We start from the raw sequence: 15,497 nt of genomic DNA on the forward strand, positions 1-15,497 counted from the left end.
TGCGGCACGGCACACTGCGGTACTGCAGGCCTTCCTCCCACTGTTAAGGGGGAGGTGCCTGCAACAGCGCGATCCCCGATCGCGAGTGCCGGCAAATAAGCCCGGCACCAAGGAGAAGTGCCGGGCTCTTGGGAACCAGCCGGCAATGCCGCGGTGGCGGGGGGTGGTTAGGAGGCCGGGGACGGAGGTGCTGGCAGGCGGCCGCCAAAAAAGCAGCCACCCCGCACCTCCACCTTAACTTGCGCCGCTGCCGGCACAGTAAGGCCCCGTGAACCGGGCGCGGGTAGCGAGCGGCGCAACTGCGGCGTTCGCTACCAAATATCGCGAACGGGGCACGAATGGGGCGCTGCGCACACCGATGACGTTATCGGTGGCGGCGCAGCGCAAATGCCTAACGCCACCATTAGCGCCCCTACTGAATATCGCCGGAGACGCAGCCTCTTTAGGCGCTAACAGGTGGCGCTACTCACCCAATTTCTCCCTCTGTGTTCAAAGGAGAACAGTCCTAACTTTTCTAACCTCTCCTCATAACTGATGTCCGTCATCCCTGTTAACAGCCTGGTAAACCTCCTCTGTACCCTTTCTAATGCCTTCACATCTTTCCTGAAATGTGGTGCCCAGAATTGTTCACAATACTCCAGCTGAGGCCTAACCAGTAGTTTATAAAGCTCGAGCAGGATCTCTTTGCTTTTATATTAAGTTCCTCTATTTTAAAGGCAGACCATCCATTAATAGGTAACGGCAAGAAAAGATTTACCAAACCCGAGATATTAATTTCAGGAGAATTACTGGGCAGGATTAGTCACATCACAAAATCTTGAACTCCATGAAAATTACTAGATGTTGGGAAAAGAAAAGAAAAATCGACCTTTAATTTTATGACTGGCAGACTGGTGGGGGGAAAATACTTAATTTGACACACTGATTTTTTTTCTTTAAAAAAGAACCAGAATATGACCACGAGCCACGGCAAGAGCTGCAGTTGCAAATGGGCAAAAATAATGGATTGTTTACAGATTTAAAAGAGAGAGAAATCTGGGAATTTTGCCCGCGGGATTGGGGAAAGGGCTAAATAATAAATGCATTGGACTGGCTACAAATCAGTGCTGTAAACGTGTGTAATTAAAATAATTACAGACACTCAAACCAAAGGATAATTAGGAGAAAGGGGGCTCTTTGCGCTGGCGCAATCTCACTCCAGAGCGGGATGGGACTCCGGCGGGCTCAGGGACCCGGCGGCCGCCTGGATCTCTCCCCATTCGTGTGAATGCAGGGAGCTGGGTCTTGCCCAGCTCACAGCAGCGAAGCGCTTCTGTTCCACTGATTAGCTTTACTGAGCCGCGGGGGCTTGCAGTCTGCAGCTCGCCGCGGAGCCCTGGGCCATCCGGGCGATCTCCACCCACCCCCCCCCCCCCCTTCCCTAGCACCACACACTCGTTTAATAAAATGTCCGACGCTCAATTAAGCCGGCACAAGAGCTCCCGATGGGGTCCAGCCGCGGGCCCCATGTACAATGGGACGACACTCAATCCCAGAATAGTAAAGAATTAATTTCGTATGACACAGTGTAAACAGTGGAGAAGAATAGGAGATGCAGGTGTGCCGCATGAAGGACTTGTTCTGCGAGGGAGGAACTTTCACACGAGTTTCACTTTTTACCGATGACCTGTTCCTCAGATCAATTTATGTCAACACCGACCGTTGGTGTCAGATCTTGGCAAACCGTCACACTCTCCGCTAGAAAAATGCTCCCTTTCATTCATTCCTCAATAAACCCGGCAAACGTAAAGATAAAGCATCCCATCAGGGAGGGCGTGCGGTTTAAGGCTGTCCTCTGAGAAGTGGGGGCTTTGAATGGGTCGTTAAAAGGACAGTGTCCCTTTTTGTTTAGAAGGGTGTTATATTGGGGAGGGGTTGACGGCACTCACTGCCAGCCTCCTGCGGAAATACTCACATCTATTACCCCCAAGTTATCAAAACATATCCCTCGTAAATCCCAAGCAGTTAATTAATCGGCCCTTCCCACCCCCCAAAAAAACCTAAGTGTAAATAAATTCCAGTGGAGGTCTAATTAAAGATGTGAATTTTAGAAGCCTAAGGGGTAATTACAGATATATAAAAAGATCACATGTGAGTGAGGACTTAAATGAATTTGGGGCTGTACAATGACAAAACGTACTATTTTGACCACTTTTATAAAAAGATTATGTTAAAAAGCGTAGCGTGTGGGATTTGCTTTATAGAGTGATGATGTAGTCATCCTGCAACAGAGAAAAGCCAGTAGCGCCTCTTTAGTCTAAATTGGTTGTGACATTCAAATCCTTTAATAACAGTTGCCATGTATTCATGCATTCGGTGGGACACCTCGTAAAACACCTTTGAAATAAAACAATCACTGTGTGCATATACTTTTAATTGTGTGGCGGATTTGGATAAGCCTTTTTTTACAAGTAGGGTTAATTAAATAAGAAAGGTCAACTTGCATCTCAGTATTAATGTATTTCAGCAATGAAGAAACTGTTCGGAATTATCCAGAGATTGATGTAGAGGCATAATAAGTAGAAACAGTAAATCCTGGATAGTCTAACTCATTCCAAATAGACAACTGCATACAAAAGCAAAATACTGCGGATGCTGGAAACCTGAAATAAAAACAGAAAATGCTGGAAACACTCAGCAGGCCAGGCAGCTTATGTAGAGAGACTCTTCGTCAGAACAGACTGCATACCTGCCCCGTTAATTAAAAAAATACTCGTGGAAATATAGGGCTTTCTACTTCACTCTGAGATCCTGCACGGAGAACTACACACGAAACATACTAAAGGTGTAAAATATCTAAATCACTAAACGTTACTATGGCAACTCCGAATAACATAAAACAAATTGTGGCACCTTAAATTGAAAACAGATGGTCTTGTGTTGTAAGGGCGAAAGTTCTTCAGAAACACCTAAAAGAGGAAACACACACACACACGTTATTATTATTTAGTTAAAAGTTACAGTTAAATATGAACCAAACAGGCAACAAAAAAACCGATGGGACACTAAACCTGCAGCAAATCTCGACGAGCGATGGCTTTGGTTCCTGTTGCAACATTGTTTGTACACCTGCCCCAACAACCTCTGCTAGTCCTCTGGGGCAAATAAACATGTGTTTGTGGGGGTGGGGGGTTAATTCGTGCCGACTTGTGGGGGAGGGAGGGCTAATATGCTCGATTCCTTTCTGCAAAAAGTCCAGAGGCCAAATATGTGCGTGTTTTTCATTCTTTTGACAACTGAAAAGTAAACATTTCAAGTTACTTTTTTTTGTTGCATTGCGACAGCAGCTCTGATACAACGTTTCCTCACGCCCCTGGGGAAATGTGGAAAACGCCAGTGAAAGAAAAAAAGAGCGGCAGCTACCAATTTGTTGAAGGTCATAACCTTAAAGGAAGACAGTCTGGTAACGTGGAAAATGCAGTGGGGAAGAAAAAAATCAAACGGTGTTAGTAATGTTCAGCTGTGCACACACTGTCCGATCTATTTATGAATTGATGCTGTGGATCAATTAATGCAGCCAATTTTTTTTGCACGTTTTGCCTCTGCATTGGGAATAAAACATGCAGCGGGGAATTTAGTTTTTGCCCTTCTGTGTTGAAAGTCGGTCCACATTTTGGCCGTGGTTATATTTTTCGAGAAAAAAAATAAAAGGTCTCTTCAGTTAAACGAACGGATGGGTCGACGCACTAAGTTTTTTTTGAGGGGGTAGGGAGGGTTTGTGTGACAAAGGATTTTTTTTGCACCAGACATATATTTGCATGTGCTCCGGTTTATAAGCAACATTGTATTGGTGCTACTTTGTTGTAGTCTGGCAGCACGGGAGCGACTTGGTCTGAGACAAATGTATTCAAACTGAGATCAGTGGGTGCGTTTAAAATCGCTCAACGTTTAGAGATCGTCGCACAACTCGAAGGAATCGATGTCAACTGTCCCTGCGCACGGTTTTTACAGAACTGACGCATCGTTAGTTGCTATACCTTCGTTTCATATTACGAATCTTTCTATAAAATATAATCCGCTGTAATTAACGTGATACATCCCCCCTCCTCTTCTCTGTGTGTCTGGCTGACACATTCCCCTTCCATTTCACAACATTCCCTGATCCATTCCCATATGCAGAGATAAATTGCAGTCTCCCAGTTCATTAAATGCCACCCCCTCCTTTGCTAGTAAAAACTTCACTCTTGAAGGAACACATGTAGCAATCATTAATCTCCAGCCTAATTGTAGTCCAAAAAACCCCAATAGCTGTCGTTGAACGTACTTTTTTTCTGTCCGTGCTGTAGTAAAAAATATATATTAAATCACTTGCAAATTACAAAGATTTTGTGAAATGCTTTTTATAGGATTTTTTTTTAGATTGCATGTTTTTTCAGAGGTTGACCAGCGAGTTAGGATGTCACACCAGGGGCTTTAAAAACACCTTTTGGTCACAGTTTGAAGCCAGCTCTAAATCCCCCCACCCCCCGCCCCTCCATCACACCTGCAAACCGAGATCAACTTCTGGTTACCAGACACAAAGACAGCTAGTGTGTCAACATCTGTGCAAAAATAAGGAGGGAGGCGTTCATTAGGTAGCCCTCCTCCTCCCATACACCGTGCATGATGCGAATATTACTCAAAATCCATCACATTGTTCCAGTGAGAAACTAATGAAAAGCGGAATAGGAGACGATCAAAGGAATGCAAAGGTGCGCGAAGTTTCCAGTGAAGTTTTGTGTGAGCAATTTAACATATATAAATTATATGTGCAAAAAAAAAGAAATACTCGATTGAGTTCACTTAGGAGCATCAATGCATATAAAGTTTAAATGTCAAAGTTAAACTGCAACTGAAGAAATTAGAGCAAAAGACACGCTATAGCGACATTGATTCAGTAACAATACTAACATTGCATCTCAAGCGATCTAGCATTTTTGAAACCTGGATAATTTGGGTTTTTTTGCAATTGGAAACAACTTTAAGGAAGTCCCGGCCCCACAAACCGATTGGCTCGCTTTAATTCCATTGTTCTAGCCTGGAGCGCCCAGGGGCTAATGTGATTGGTCGGCGGCGCTGTCAGTCACCGCAGTTTGTCATTCTGCCGAGATGAAGTTGCCTATAACGGGAACCGCATGGAAGTTTCTGCGCTTTAGTACCAGGAGCGGGCACATTTAAGAGATTTCACTGCAGGGGGGCGGGAAAGAAAAGACCAGATGAGTGGTTGCTTAACACATTTTTGGTGTGCTTAAAAAACAGAGAAAGCTAGTCTCGGAACACTGGCAGTGTTTGTAGATCCCCAACAAGGCATTCCGAGCCTGGGAATCTGATTGACATTATACAGAAGGGCTTGTGCGAACTTTAACAAAATGTTCAGAAAGTTTTCTATTATCGTCCTCTTACACTTTATTGTGCTGTACGTGGCTCTACCAGGATCCCGGTCCCAGAGATCGAGTGGACCAAGGGTAAGTGCATTTAATACCATCATCTGACAGTCTTTTAATCAGTTTTTAAAACAAATTGCATTTCAATTTTATTTTGATTTCTTATTTTCTTCTCCTGTTCTGCTCCGTCTGTTCCCCGTTTACTGTTTATATAAATTTATATATAATAACTTCAAATGCCAGTCAGTCATCTGATGACACCTGTTGAGCTACCAACACACACAGACAAATACTCAGGAACAACAAGGTGCAAAGATCTGAAATGTGGTTCTCCAGTTTCGCTGGGGACGGGAGACAGCGAGATGCAGCACAGAAATTACTTATATTAGATTATATAGAGAGATTGAAGAAGAAATAGTAACAGACGTCACTTCATTCGGGAGGAGGTGTGTGTTGTAACTTTACACTGATTGTGCCCAGGGCACAGTTTGAAAGCTTGATGGGAGATGAGAGAAGTTCTGTTATCTCCTTTATCGGAGCTATAATCGTTTGTTTCGAGTAGAGCCGGGCCGTGGGGGTGGAGGGTGTAAAAGCAGATCTTGTCCGAGCACACACTCCCCACGCCCCTTCTACCCTTTTTCTTTAGGTATTTTGTTTTAAGCATTTGATTCTGCTCCGAAGTGGGACGGTAATATATTCCAAAAGGAAAAATAAGTAAGATGAAATTGTGTGAAATTGACCAAGTTGGCAATGAACGTCAAAGAAAAACGCTGTAATTTTCAGCATCGCATTCTTCTCAAGACTATAAATCAGCTCGGCATATCTAGACAAGGTTAACCCCCTAAAATAAACACACGGCCCTCACATCCTGCGCTCATATTCTCCCCAAAAGAAAGTTTTTCCAAGAGAAATATAGTGCTTCTTTAGGAATCAATTTATTCATTACTCGCTTTGGAAAAATTCATTTCTGTGTATTGTGAGCTAAGATGTGAAAGAAAGGATGCGATTAACGAGACGCCAATTTCAACTGACCTAAAAGTGTACAAATAACCAGCATGTCTAGGTGTCTAAAACAGGAAAAATATAATTTTACCCTACACTTTTTCTTAATAACGATCGAAAATCGGCACATCATCCTGATTTTCTGTCGACCTCTTTACAAAGGGTTTAACATTTCTCTTTAAAATAATAAGAATGAAAGCTGCTGGTTAACATAATGGGCCAATGTTCCGCATTCTTTATTGAGTGGCTCATAAAGTTGCTTTTGGAAAGAACATTTTTCAATAAGTGAAGAGCCTTGACCACCTTAAACGGGGCTGTGTGGAGACGCACTCGTGCAGTGTTTATTTTAAAACACATATAGGCAAGACAAAAGGAATGATGTTGCTTTTTTGGAAAGCAGATTAATCAGTTAACCTTTAATCTACACGATAGCAGGGTTAGTTCGGAAGAATCATTTAAGGGGGCACGCACCTAAACGTAAATTCGCAAAATCATTTATATAATCCTCAGGTACAGTAGTATTAAAGACAATGGCTAGTCAGGAATACACTGCAATTCAGTTTGCTGTTCTCATCAATGTTTTTCACTTAAAATTAAGCCTTTATACACACAAACAAACCAAGTGGTTCTGGTGCATTTTATTGGACACAGCATAAGATTTCCAGTACTGAAGTTTTCTGATTGACAGAGATGCCTGAATCAGGTGGACAGTCTGATGAAGGGATCTCTTCGATCTCAACAGTTTCTGCATTTTAACTATGACCTGACCATAGAATGAATCAAGCCCCCTTTTTTGGATCTGTCATTGTCAAACAGTGCAAAAGAGTATACATTAATTTGGAAGTGCCCTCTATAATATATCAGATGTACCAGTAGGACTTTCTTTAGTGGCACTCGGGAGGTTTCTTCTGTGCACTGCCTGTATCTTTAAGAGGGAATACTCCAGGCTTTGAGAGATCCCATTGCATTTCCTGGAGCAGAGATTTGGGTTCTTGCCAATCACTTCCACTTAATCTGTCCCGGCCGTCATGTACCTTAACCCTCTCTCCCATTTGAATGTCACTTCTTAACTATCAAAGATAGGCTTTGTCCTTTGATCAGCATTGCAGCCATGCTGGGTTTCGACTCTCCTGCTATCAGTACTCCTAGGGGAGCCCAGATTTACTCAGAGCTTATCCTGATCTGTTTTGTAGCTATGCAGAAGAGCACTAGAAACACAATGGTGAAGCAAGGTGGGTGTCACTTCAGAGTAACACTGCGCCACACAAACCCTTTTAACATCACTTATGGTAAAATGATCCTCCCCTTTTGGGATCACGAATTCTCTTTGCAGATCTAACTAGGGGTTAACCGTGCTCCATGAGTTTTTAAAAAAACAGACTGCATCGATGCAGCAGAGAAGAAATACTAGCTCCTATTTGGAATCTAATGAAAAATATGTTGGCAACATATTTAAATAGACAATTTAAGGGCTAGAAATTCGCCTCCTTTGCGCCTCCCGTTAGCGCCTCCGGGGGGCGATAACGGAGCACTACTGGCTTTGTGACCGGGTGCGACGATAGTACTGACAGTGCTTGGTGCTGATCGTCGCGGATTGCGGCTGCTGTCGGCGATGATGGACATTGATTTAATGCAGAGCCTGCAGCGATGGCCCTTCCCTTTAAGGGAGGGAAGGAGCCTCTCTTCCCGGCAGTGCTGCCCTCGACATTGGGCAGCGCTGCACCGCTACCGCCCCTCTTGCCAAACGTTAGCGCTCCAAGGGAAGTGGTAGCGCTTGATTTAGCGCTCCACTTCCTTCCTGGAATGCTAAACCCGAAGTTCGCGTCAGATTCAGCGCTACTTTTTTGTTACCGCTAACGTTATCGCCGCAAACTTCTCCCCAATATCTCCATTATCATTCTCTGATTTTATAATATAATAGACAAGCAAAATGTTAAATTATCAATTTGTGTGTCTGAGACATTTTGCTTGAATTAAAGCAATGAGGGAGGGACCCTTTGGTATTTTCACACTTTCATAGGAACACATTTCCTTTTCCTTATATCAAGTTTTTTTATAAATTACTTTTGTAAAGACATTTTATTTCGCTTGTCTAGCCTGTAAAAAAAAAAATCACTTGCATTCCTGTTGGAGCTGTTGATGTAGTGATTTGAAAATGTTAAACAGTTGTGTCAATGTGCTGAGAATGTGGGAGTCTTTTAGTCAATTATGCTGTTTTTAGCAATATTAAACTGCAGTGCAACAACAGCTTGATTTTTCATTTTAAACAGTAATGCACCTTAATATGAAAATGATTTTATTCAGGATGAAATTTCAAAAAAATCGCTTCCATTAAGATTGTTGATCTATTAAGATTGTTGATGTACAGCTTTTTTTGGCAACTTATACCTTCCGAGATGGATGTTTTGATGTTTTGACTACCCTTCCAAAATCATGTTGAGAATGCATTTGTTCATATTTATCACATTGTGTCCCATTTGCTTCTCCATGGGTGGAACTTGTCCCCAAGCAAGGGAGGGACTTCACATGGGAGTGTCTGATGTACATAATGCTGTTTCATGATTAGTTAACAGGTGCTGAGACACTGGTGGGGCCAGTCTAACCCCATTGGTTGTTCCCGTCTCCCCTCTGTAGAAATTAATTTCTCTCATTGCCATTCAATTTGCCTACTTTATCCTTATACTTGTAATTCCAAACAATTTTGGTAGCCCCATAAATGACAGGCCCCTTCAGCCATTCTACTGCATGCTACCTTTCTACTGGCTACTATGAACTTGATATGTGGAGATCCGAGTCTCTTTACTGTGAAGGTGGAACTACATTCCAGTGCCCCTGTTATTAACCCCCACAATATTATACCACAAAGGATAGAGGAGGAGACAGTCACTATCTCAAAGGATCTTCCATATAATGAAAACTGGCATCCTCACTTTTGAAATTGTATAATGCTATTAATATTTTGATAGACTGGGACTGTGCATTTTGGCCTTAATCTCCTCTACCCTCCCCCCACCTCCCCACCCACGTCGGGATGGACCACCTCAGTGTGGTGCTGTGCCCTGACTAGTGTCCTAGCTAAGAACTGCTGACTTTCATCCTACTGAAGTGAGCAAGCTCAATGATGGGAAGCACTGGGCCTCCAACTTACATCCTTTTGGTTGAGATTGATAGATTTTGGTTAGGCAAGGGTATTAAGGGTTACGGAACCAATGCGGATAGATGGAGTTAAGATACAGATCAACCATGATCTAGTTGAAAGGCGGAACAGGCTCAAGGGGCTGAACGGCCTACTCCTGTTCCTATGAGCCAAGCATTTGACTATTTGAGCTCTTGGGTCAGCCCTAATGTTAACAGTTTTTTCTTGTGTGTCAGTCATTAAGAAATATCATGGGATTTTGTGCAGGAAATAATATCCAATGATATAGAGATTTTCCTCACAGGCGGCACTCATTGAAGCACATAATATTGAAAGGATTAGGTCCAGCACAGAGTAGAAGGAGTTGAAAGAGCACAGTGCAAAAGTTTGTAAAGTACAAGGACACCAGGCAATTAATACTTTTCTAATAATAAAATGAGAAACAAAGAAAAATTCCACAGGGAATTGATGTCTAACAGGTTAAAAATAACATGGATTTCTAAGAGTGAACTGCAATTTTTCAGCTGTTTGTTTGAATAATGTGTTACTTCCAGTAATTATATTAGAGACCTTGAATATTATGCTGTGCTCCCATCAAGTTTTCCTTGGTGCCTGGTTCAGTCTCTTCACTTTAGTCAGCTCCTTTTCAGTCGCAGAAGATTACATTTCACAGTGGAGAGTTAAGCCAGAATCTAAGAGGAAGTCAGACAAAACAGAACACCCACCCTTTAAGTCGTCATTCACAGTTCTGCTGGTACAGGAGAGCACAGAAGTGATGGATCCTCTCAAGCCCTTAAGAGTTTTACTGAAATGACCTAGACTTAACATATACAGCAAACCTTTGTGAATAAAAACTCTCAGTGCACCTGAACTAAGAGTGAACTTTGTCCAGCCCAACATAGTTTCTACATACACTGGAAGAGATTGTGGCAAAACTTCTATAATACAAATACTTTGAAACAAAAAGGTTTGCCTATATACTCAAGTGAGTGGTGAGAATGTGGAACTCGCTACCACATGGAGTGGTTGACGTGATTAGCATAGATGCACTTAAGGGAAAGCTAGATAAGTACATGAGGAAGAAAGGAATAGAGGATATGTTGAGAGGGTGAGATGAAGTAAGGTGGGAGGAGGCTCGTGTGAAGCATAAACACTGGCATAGACCTGTTGGGACAAATGGCCTGTTTTTGTGCTGTAACATTCTATGTAATCTATATACTTAGTGCACAATATAGGCTGATTAAGTTCTTCCAAACGAGTCCTGTCCACTTATGAATGTACAGTGTAATTCCTGGCAAGTTCTTCCAGAAGTTGGAAGCTGAAGTTGAGGTTATGGTCCTGTAGTGGTTATGGTACTGGACTAACACCCCAGAGGTCAGGACTTCAAATCCCCTTGTGGCAAGTTATGGAAAAGAAACTCAATAAACCTAGCACCAGAAAAAATGAGCATGAAAATCTGCCAGATTGTCATAAAGGCTAAATGAGCACTGACCCCTCAGGGAAGGGAACCTGCCACCCCTACCTGGTCTGGCCGACATCTGATTCCAGTCTCACACTAAGTGGTTGATTTTTAGTACCTCAGAACAATTAAGGATGGGCCTTGATAGTGTTGCCCACAACTCGAGGATAAATAAAAAGAAATTGAGCAACTCTTTGGGGATCTTTTGTGCTTGTTTTCCAATTGACCACAGAATACCTACTTGTAAAACAGCAGCAGCAATGTCACAAAGCAGCACAATGCCTATTCTGCAACTTTCCAGATAGTACAAAGAAATACTGGAACAATCTTTGATCTGTCCTGATTTTGCTGATCTCAGTTAGTGTGATGGTCGGGGTGCTATAATTAGCTAGTAAAGAGAAAAAAAACTTCACTGCTCCTGAGCCTGTCTAATGACCTCTGCTGGAAGTGCTCATGTATGGAGGAAGGGTGCGGACAGTGGTGGGCTTGTCCGTGATATCCGCCCGTCTCCCCCCAATGATTAAAGTGAAACCTGATATTCATTCTCTAGGCTCACATATTAAGAGTGACCGCTTTGGCATAGCACCAAATATTGCCGGTGTCCCAGGTCACTGTATCCCACGTGTTGGTGCTTTCAGGAGAGATGGGGAGAAAATGGGAAAGGGAGGGTGGGAAAGTAGAGTTCTCCTGCAGGTGCAACAAACTCTGGGGGGGGGGTGGGGTTAGGGAACCCACATAAAGCGTTATGTTTTTGCATCTTTAGAAAAAGTAAGAGAAGCCTACTTCTTAGTTGTATTTGATTCACAGATGACCATATAGGAACAGACAGTTTTGAACTGTGTGTCTCCTGCGAGTACGCTTTTGTGAATTTGCACCTATATAGCACTTTTCAAGACGTCCCAAAGCACAAGTGTAGTCACTGTTGTAATGTAGTAAACGTGGCACACAGCAAGGTCCCACGAACAGCAATGAAACAAATGACCAGATCATTTGTTTTAGGTGTTGGTGAGCGATAGATATTGGCCAGGAGGCTCCAGAGAACGCCCCTGCTTTTCTTGGAATAGCCATCGGATCTTTAACACCCACCTAATATGGTTAGCCTCACATCCAAAAAACAGCACCTCCGATAGTGTAGTATTTCCTTAGTACTGCACTGGAGTTCAGCCTAGATTTTGTGCTCCAGTCTGTGGAGTGGAACTTGAACCCACAACCTTGATGAATTAAAGGTGAGCATGCTACCAACTAAGCCAGCAGCCAATCGTGATGCAACTGTAATAATGATCTTTTGACACTCGTCAAGCAGCAGGTCACTTAAGCAGTATAAATGTCAATGTTTGTTAGTCCAACTGTGAAAAAGACAATATTGTGCTAAATTGTTCAACAAAAATTGTGAAAAATTCCAATTGCCCAGAATGAGTGCCCAATCCCCACAGACTTACTCGGGACAACAGTATTCCTTTAGTTTTAATAGTGATTTTACTACAAAATGTGGAACGTGAATGCTTATCTTCATGGGAGAGCTACATCAAACTTGGCATCCATTGAAGTAAGGTTCTAAAAGTATTGTTAGAGATTATTTGACAGAAACTATTATTAGAGATAGTAGCCTGAAATAACTCTGCACAGCTTTTAGGGGTGGATCTGGAGTGCCCCAAACCTTGGGGTGAGGCGCTTTTGCATTTTGTTGGTGGGCACCCACGCCAGGGATGGGACAACTGGGCTGCCCACCTCAGTTGAGGGAAGGGATTTAGCAGTGGAGCCTACCCGTTGCGCAGGTGGACTGGTGTTGCTAGCCGAAGGTGATAAAGAATTCAGAGATGGTGTTGCTTTCTCTGGAGGCCTGTTTGATGGATTGCTTTTAGAAACAGGCATTTCTAAAGTTTAATTCAGCCCTTCTGGGCTCTTAGCAGCACAGGGTGCAAGAGATGTCCAGTGCTGCAGGAGAGCAAATAGCGAAAAGTACGGTGTATTGCTCATTACATGACTTTTGCCCATTTGTGGGCAGGGATATTATAAACTTGCCCCATAATCTACAAGATTTTGCAATGGGCAGAAAAAGGAGTGGGGAATTGATGTAACCGGGCTCTGCCCCAAATTCTGACCAGACAGTGCTCCATTTACAATCCCAGGGCCACAGAATTACAGGGCCAATGTGACAGTACTCCCATTCAAATTCTTTAGTATGAGGTCTTGAAAAATCCACCTGTTGTACATCAACTTTTCTCATGATTGTACAAAGGCTTTCTTCTTTATCGAATCCTGTAGCCCGGAAATTACTGTTGGTGATATGCGCAGGTGAATGCCCTTGTTAAAATAGCAAACATAGGAATGTCATACAAACACATTGGGGTCGATTTTCCCGAAGCTGTCGGGAAGGAGGCGGGACTACAATTTTTGGGTTTTAGACCCGCCTACATTGACGTCTGGCCAATCTGCGCGATTTCCCCTTGATTGACCTTGTTCAGTCCTCCCAGTGGGCTCAGCAGGCCAATTAAGGGCCACCCGGCAACAGGTGACGTCACAGACTGCAATTTCATCTGTCAAGAGTTCTTTGTAGACACACTATGAAGCAAAGGTTATTGTGACAAAACCCCAGGAACAGTGCACACTATATTCTGCTTTTAAAACCCAGGCTTGGTGGCACCTAACCACCACTGCTTCATCTTGATAAATGTATCTTCTCTCCTATTTGGTTCAAGCACATAGGTTGAAATTGTGCAGTGCCGTATTAATAACAAACGTTTTGTTGCATTCCTTTGAAATTCGTTTGCCTGCTCGTTGAACAAGTGTGTTAACCTGTTTATTTAAATGGGGTTAAGGCTTTGGTTAATATAGCAGAGGAATTTCATATAAAGGTGTTCATTGCTAATATTGGAGAACACCAGTTCACTAGGTCCTCAACCCAGCTGCTCTGTATTGATAAAGTATTATACGTAAGTTTTGTCACTTCCCTTATTTTCTCTTCCTGTTGTACATCTCTTCCTACCCACCACCTGCACCCAACACAGTCACACTATGAAAGCCAGGGCCATTATTCATCAAGACATAAGTATGAGATTTTTATTCACAAGTCTGCTACATATATGCGTGCTTCACCTTGCACTACAATCTTGTCTGTCCTCTTAGTCTGTCTGCTTAGTTGCCATAGTTTAGGGCAGGTGGGTGTGCGGGAATGGCCTGGAACCTGGAAGTGAAACTAGGCTGCTGGTAATGTGAGTTATATTTTGCAATGAACATATTTTAAATACACTGAATAAATCACTTCCTATCAGTTCACTTAATTAAAGTATAGTACCAGTTACATGATACTGCAGACCTTCATACTGTCAGTGTTGGACACGTAACCTTTTCATCTATACCACATTGTCTCTGCAGTGCTCCTACTGTGTACATTAAGGGTCACATCCAGTTGATAGTAATAGGGTCTAACAATAACAAGACCAACTTATTTATATAGCGCCTTTAATGTAAAAAAAAATGCCAAGGTGCTTTGCATATGGGTGCAATGAGTTGAAATGCTCAGCCAGGAAAAGAGATTAGGAGGAATAAGGACATAAGAACATAAGAAATAGGAGCAGGAGTAGGCCATACGGCCCCCCGAGCCTGCTCCGCCACTCAATAAGATCATGGCTGATCATCCACCTCAACTCCACTTTCCCGCCCGATCTCCAAATCCCTTGATTCCCCTAGAGTCCAAAAATGTATCTATCTCAGTCTTGAATATACTCAAAGACTCAGCATCCACAGCCCTCTGGGGCAGGGAATTCCAAAGATACACAACCCTCTAAGTGAATAAATTCCTCCTCATCTCAGTCTTAAATGGCTTACTCCTTATCCTGAGACTATGCCCCCTAGTTCTAGACACTCCAGCCAGGGGAAACAACCTCTCAGCATCTACCCTGTCAATCCCTAAGCTAGGTCAAAGAGATGGGTTTAGAGGAAGTTCTTATAGGTGGAGAGAGAGGTGCAGATGAAAGGAGGTTTAGGGAGGGAATTCCAAGTAGTAGGATCTAGGTGGTTGAAGGCTCTGCTACCACTGGTGTATTGACTTAAGTGTGGATGCGCAGAGCTGGAATCAGAGCAACAGAGTATTTGGGAGGGGATGTAGGGCTGGAGGAGAACGGGTGGGACAAGGCCATGGAGGGACTTATAGCAAGGACCAAGATTTCGAATTGAATGCATTGGAGGACAGGAAGCCAGTGTAGATTAATGGATAAGCAGGTCTTAGTACAGGACAGGATATGGGCGGTGGAGTTTTGGATAAGTTGGAGTTTATGGAGCGTGAGGCCAGCAAGGAGAGTGTTAGAGTGTTAACACATAGGCTGAAGTTTGCAACAAGGTAGTGGCACATTATGTAGTTAATCTTGAGACTGAAGCTGGAAATACACTTAATCCTACATTGCTCTTTTTATCCATGTGAGTGGAGCTACACGAGTGGGTTTATTCTTCCTATATTAAGCTGTGTTTTTGTTGATAGCTTGATGGTAACTTGATGATT

At 43.0% G+C, this 15,497-nt stretch overlaps 1 protein-coding gene across 6 annotated transcripts in view; it reads left to right on the forward strand.

Moving 5' to 3' along the window:
* The first annotated feature begins 5,127 nt into the window (after positions 1-5,127).
* Positions 5,128-15,497, forward strand: part of smoc1 (SPARC related modular calcium binding 1) — a 628,567-nt gene continuing 618,197 nt past the window's right edge. For 2 of the 6 annotated variants that reach the window (XM_086003599.1, XM_086003600.1), the window contains exon 1: positions 5,134-5,483. In XM_086003599.1, coding sequence (XP_085859725.1) covers positions 5,388-5,483 — 96 coding nt within the window. In that variant the 5' untranslated portion in view covers positions 5,134-5,387. Of the gene's footprint in view, positions 5,484-15,497 lie in introns of all 6 variants that reach the window. The other 4 variants (XM_086003604.1, XM_086003601.1, XM_086003602.1 and 1 more) reach the window with 4 other exon arrangements.

This window comes from Somniosus microcephalus, chromosome 12 (genome assembly GCF_052327205.1).
Source record: "Somniosus microcephalus isolate GS21.2 chromosome 12, FLI_Smic_1.0, whole genome shotgun sequence".
NCBI lineage: Eukaryota > Metazoa > Chordata > Chondrichthyes > Squaliformes > Somniosidae > Somniosus > Somniosus microcephalus.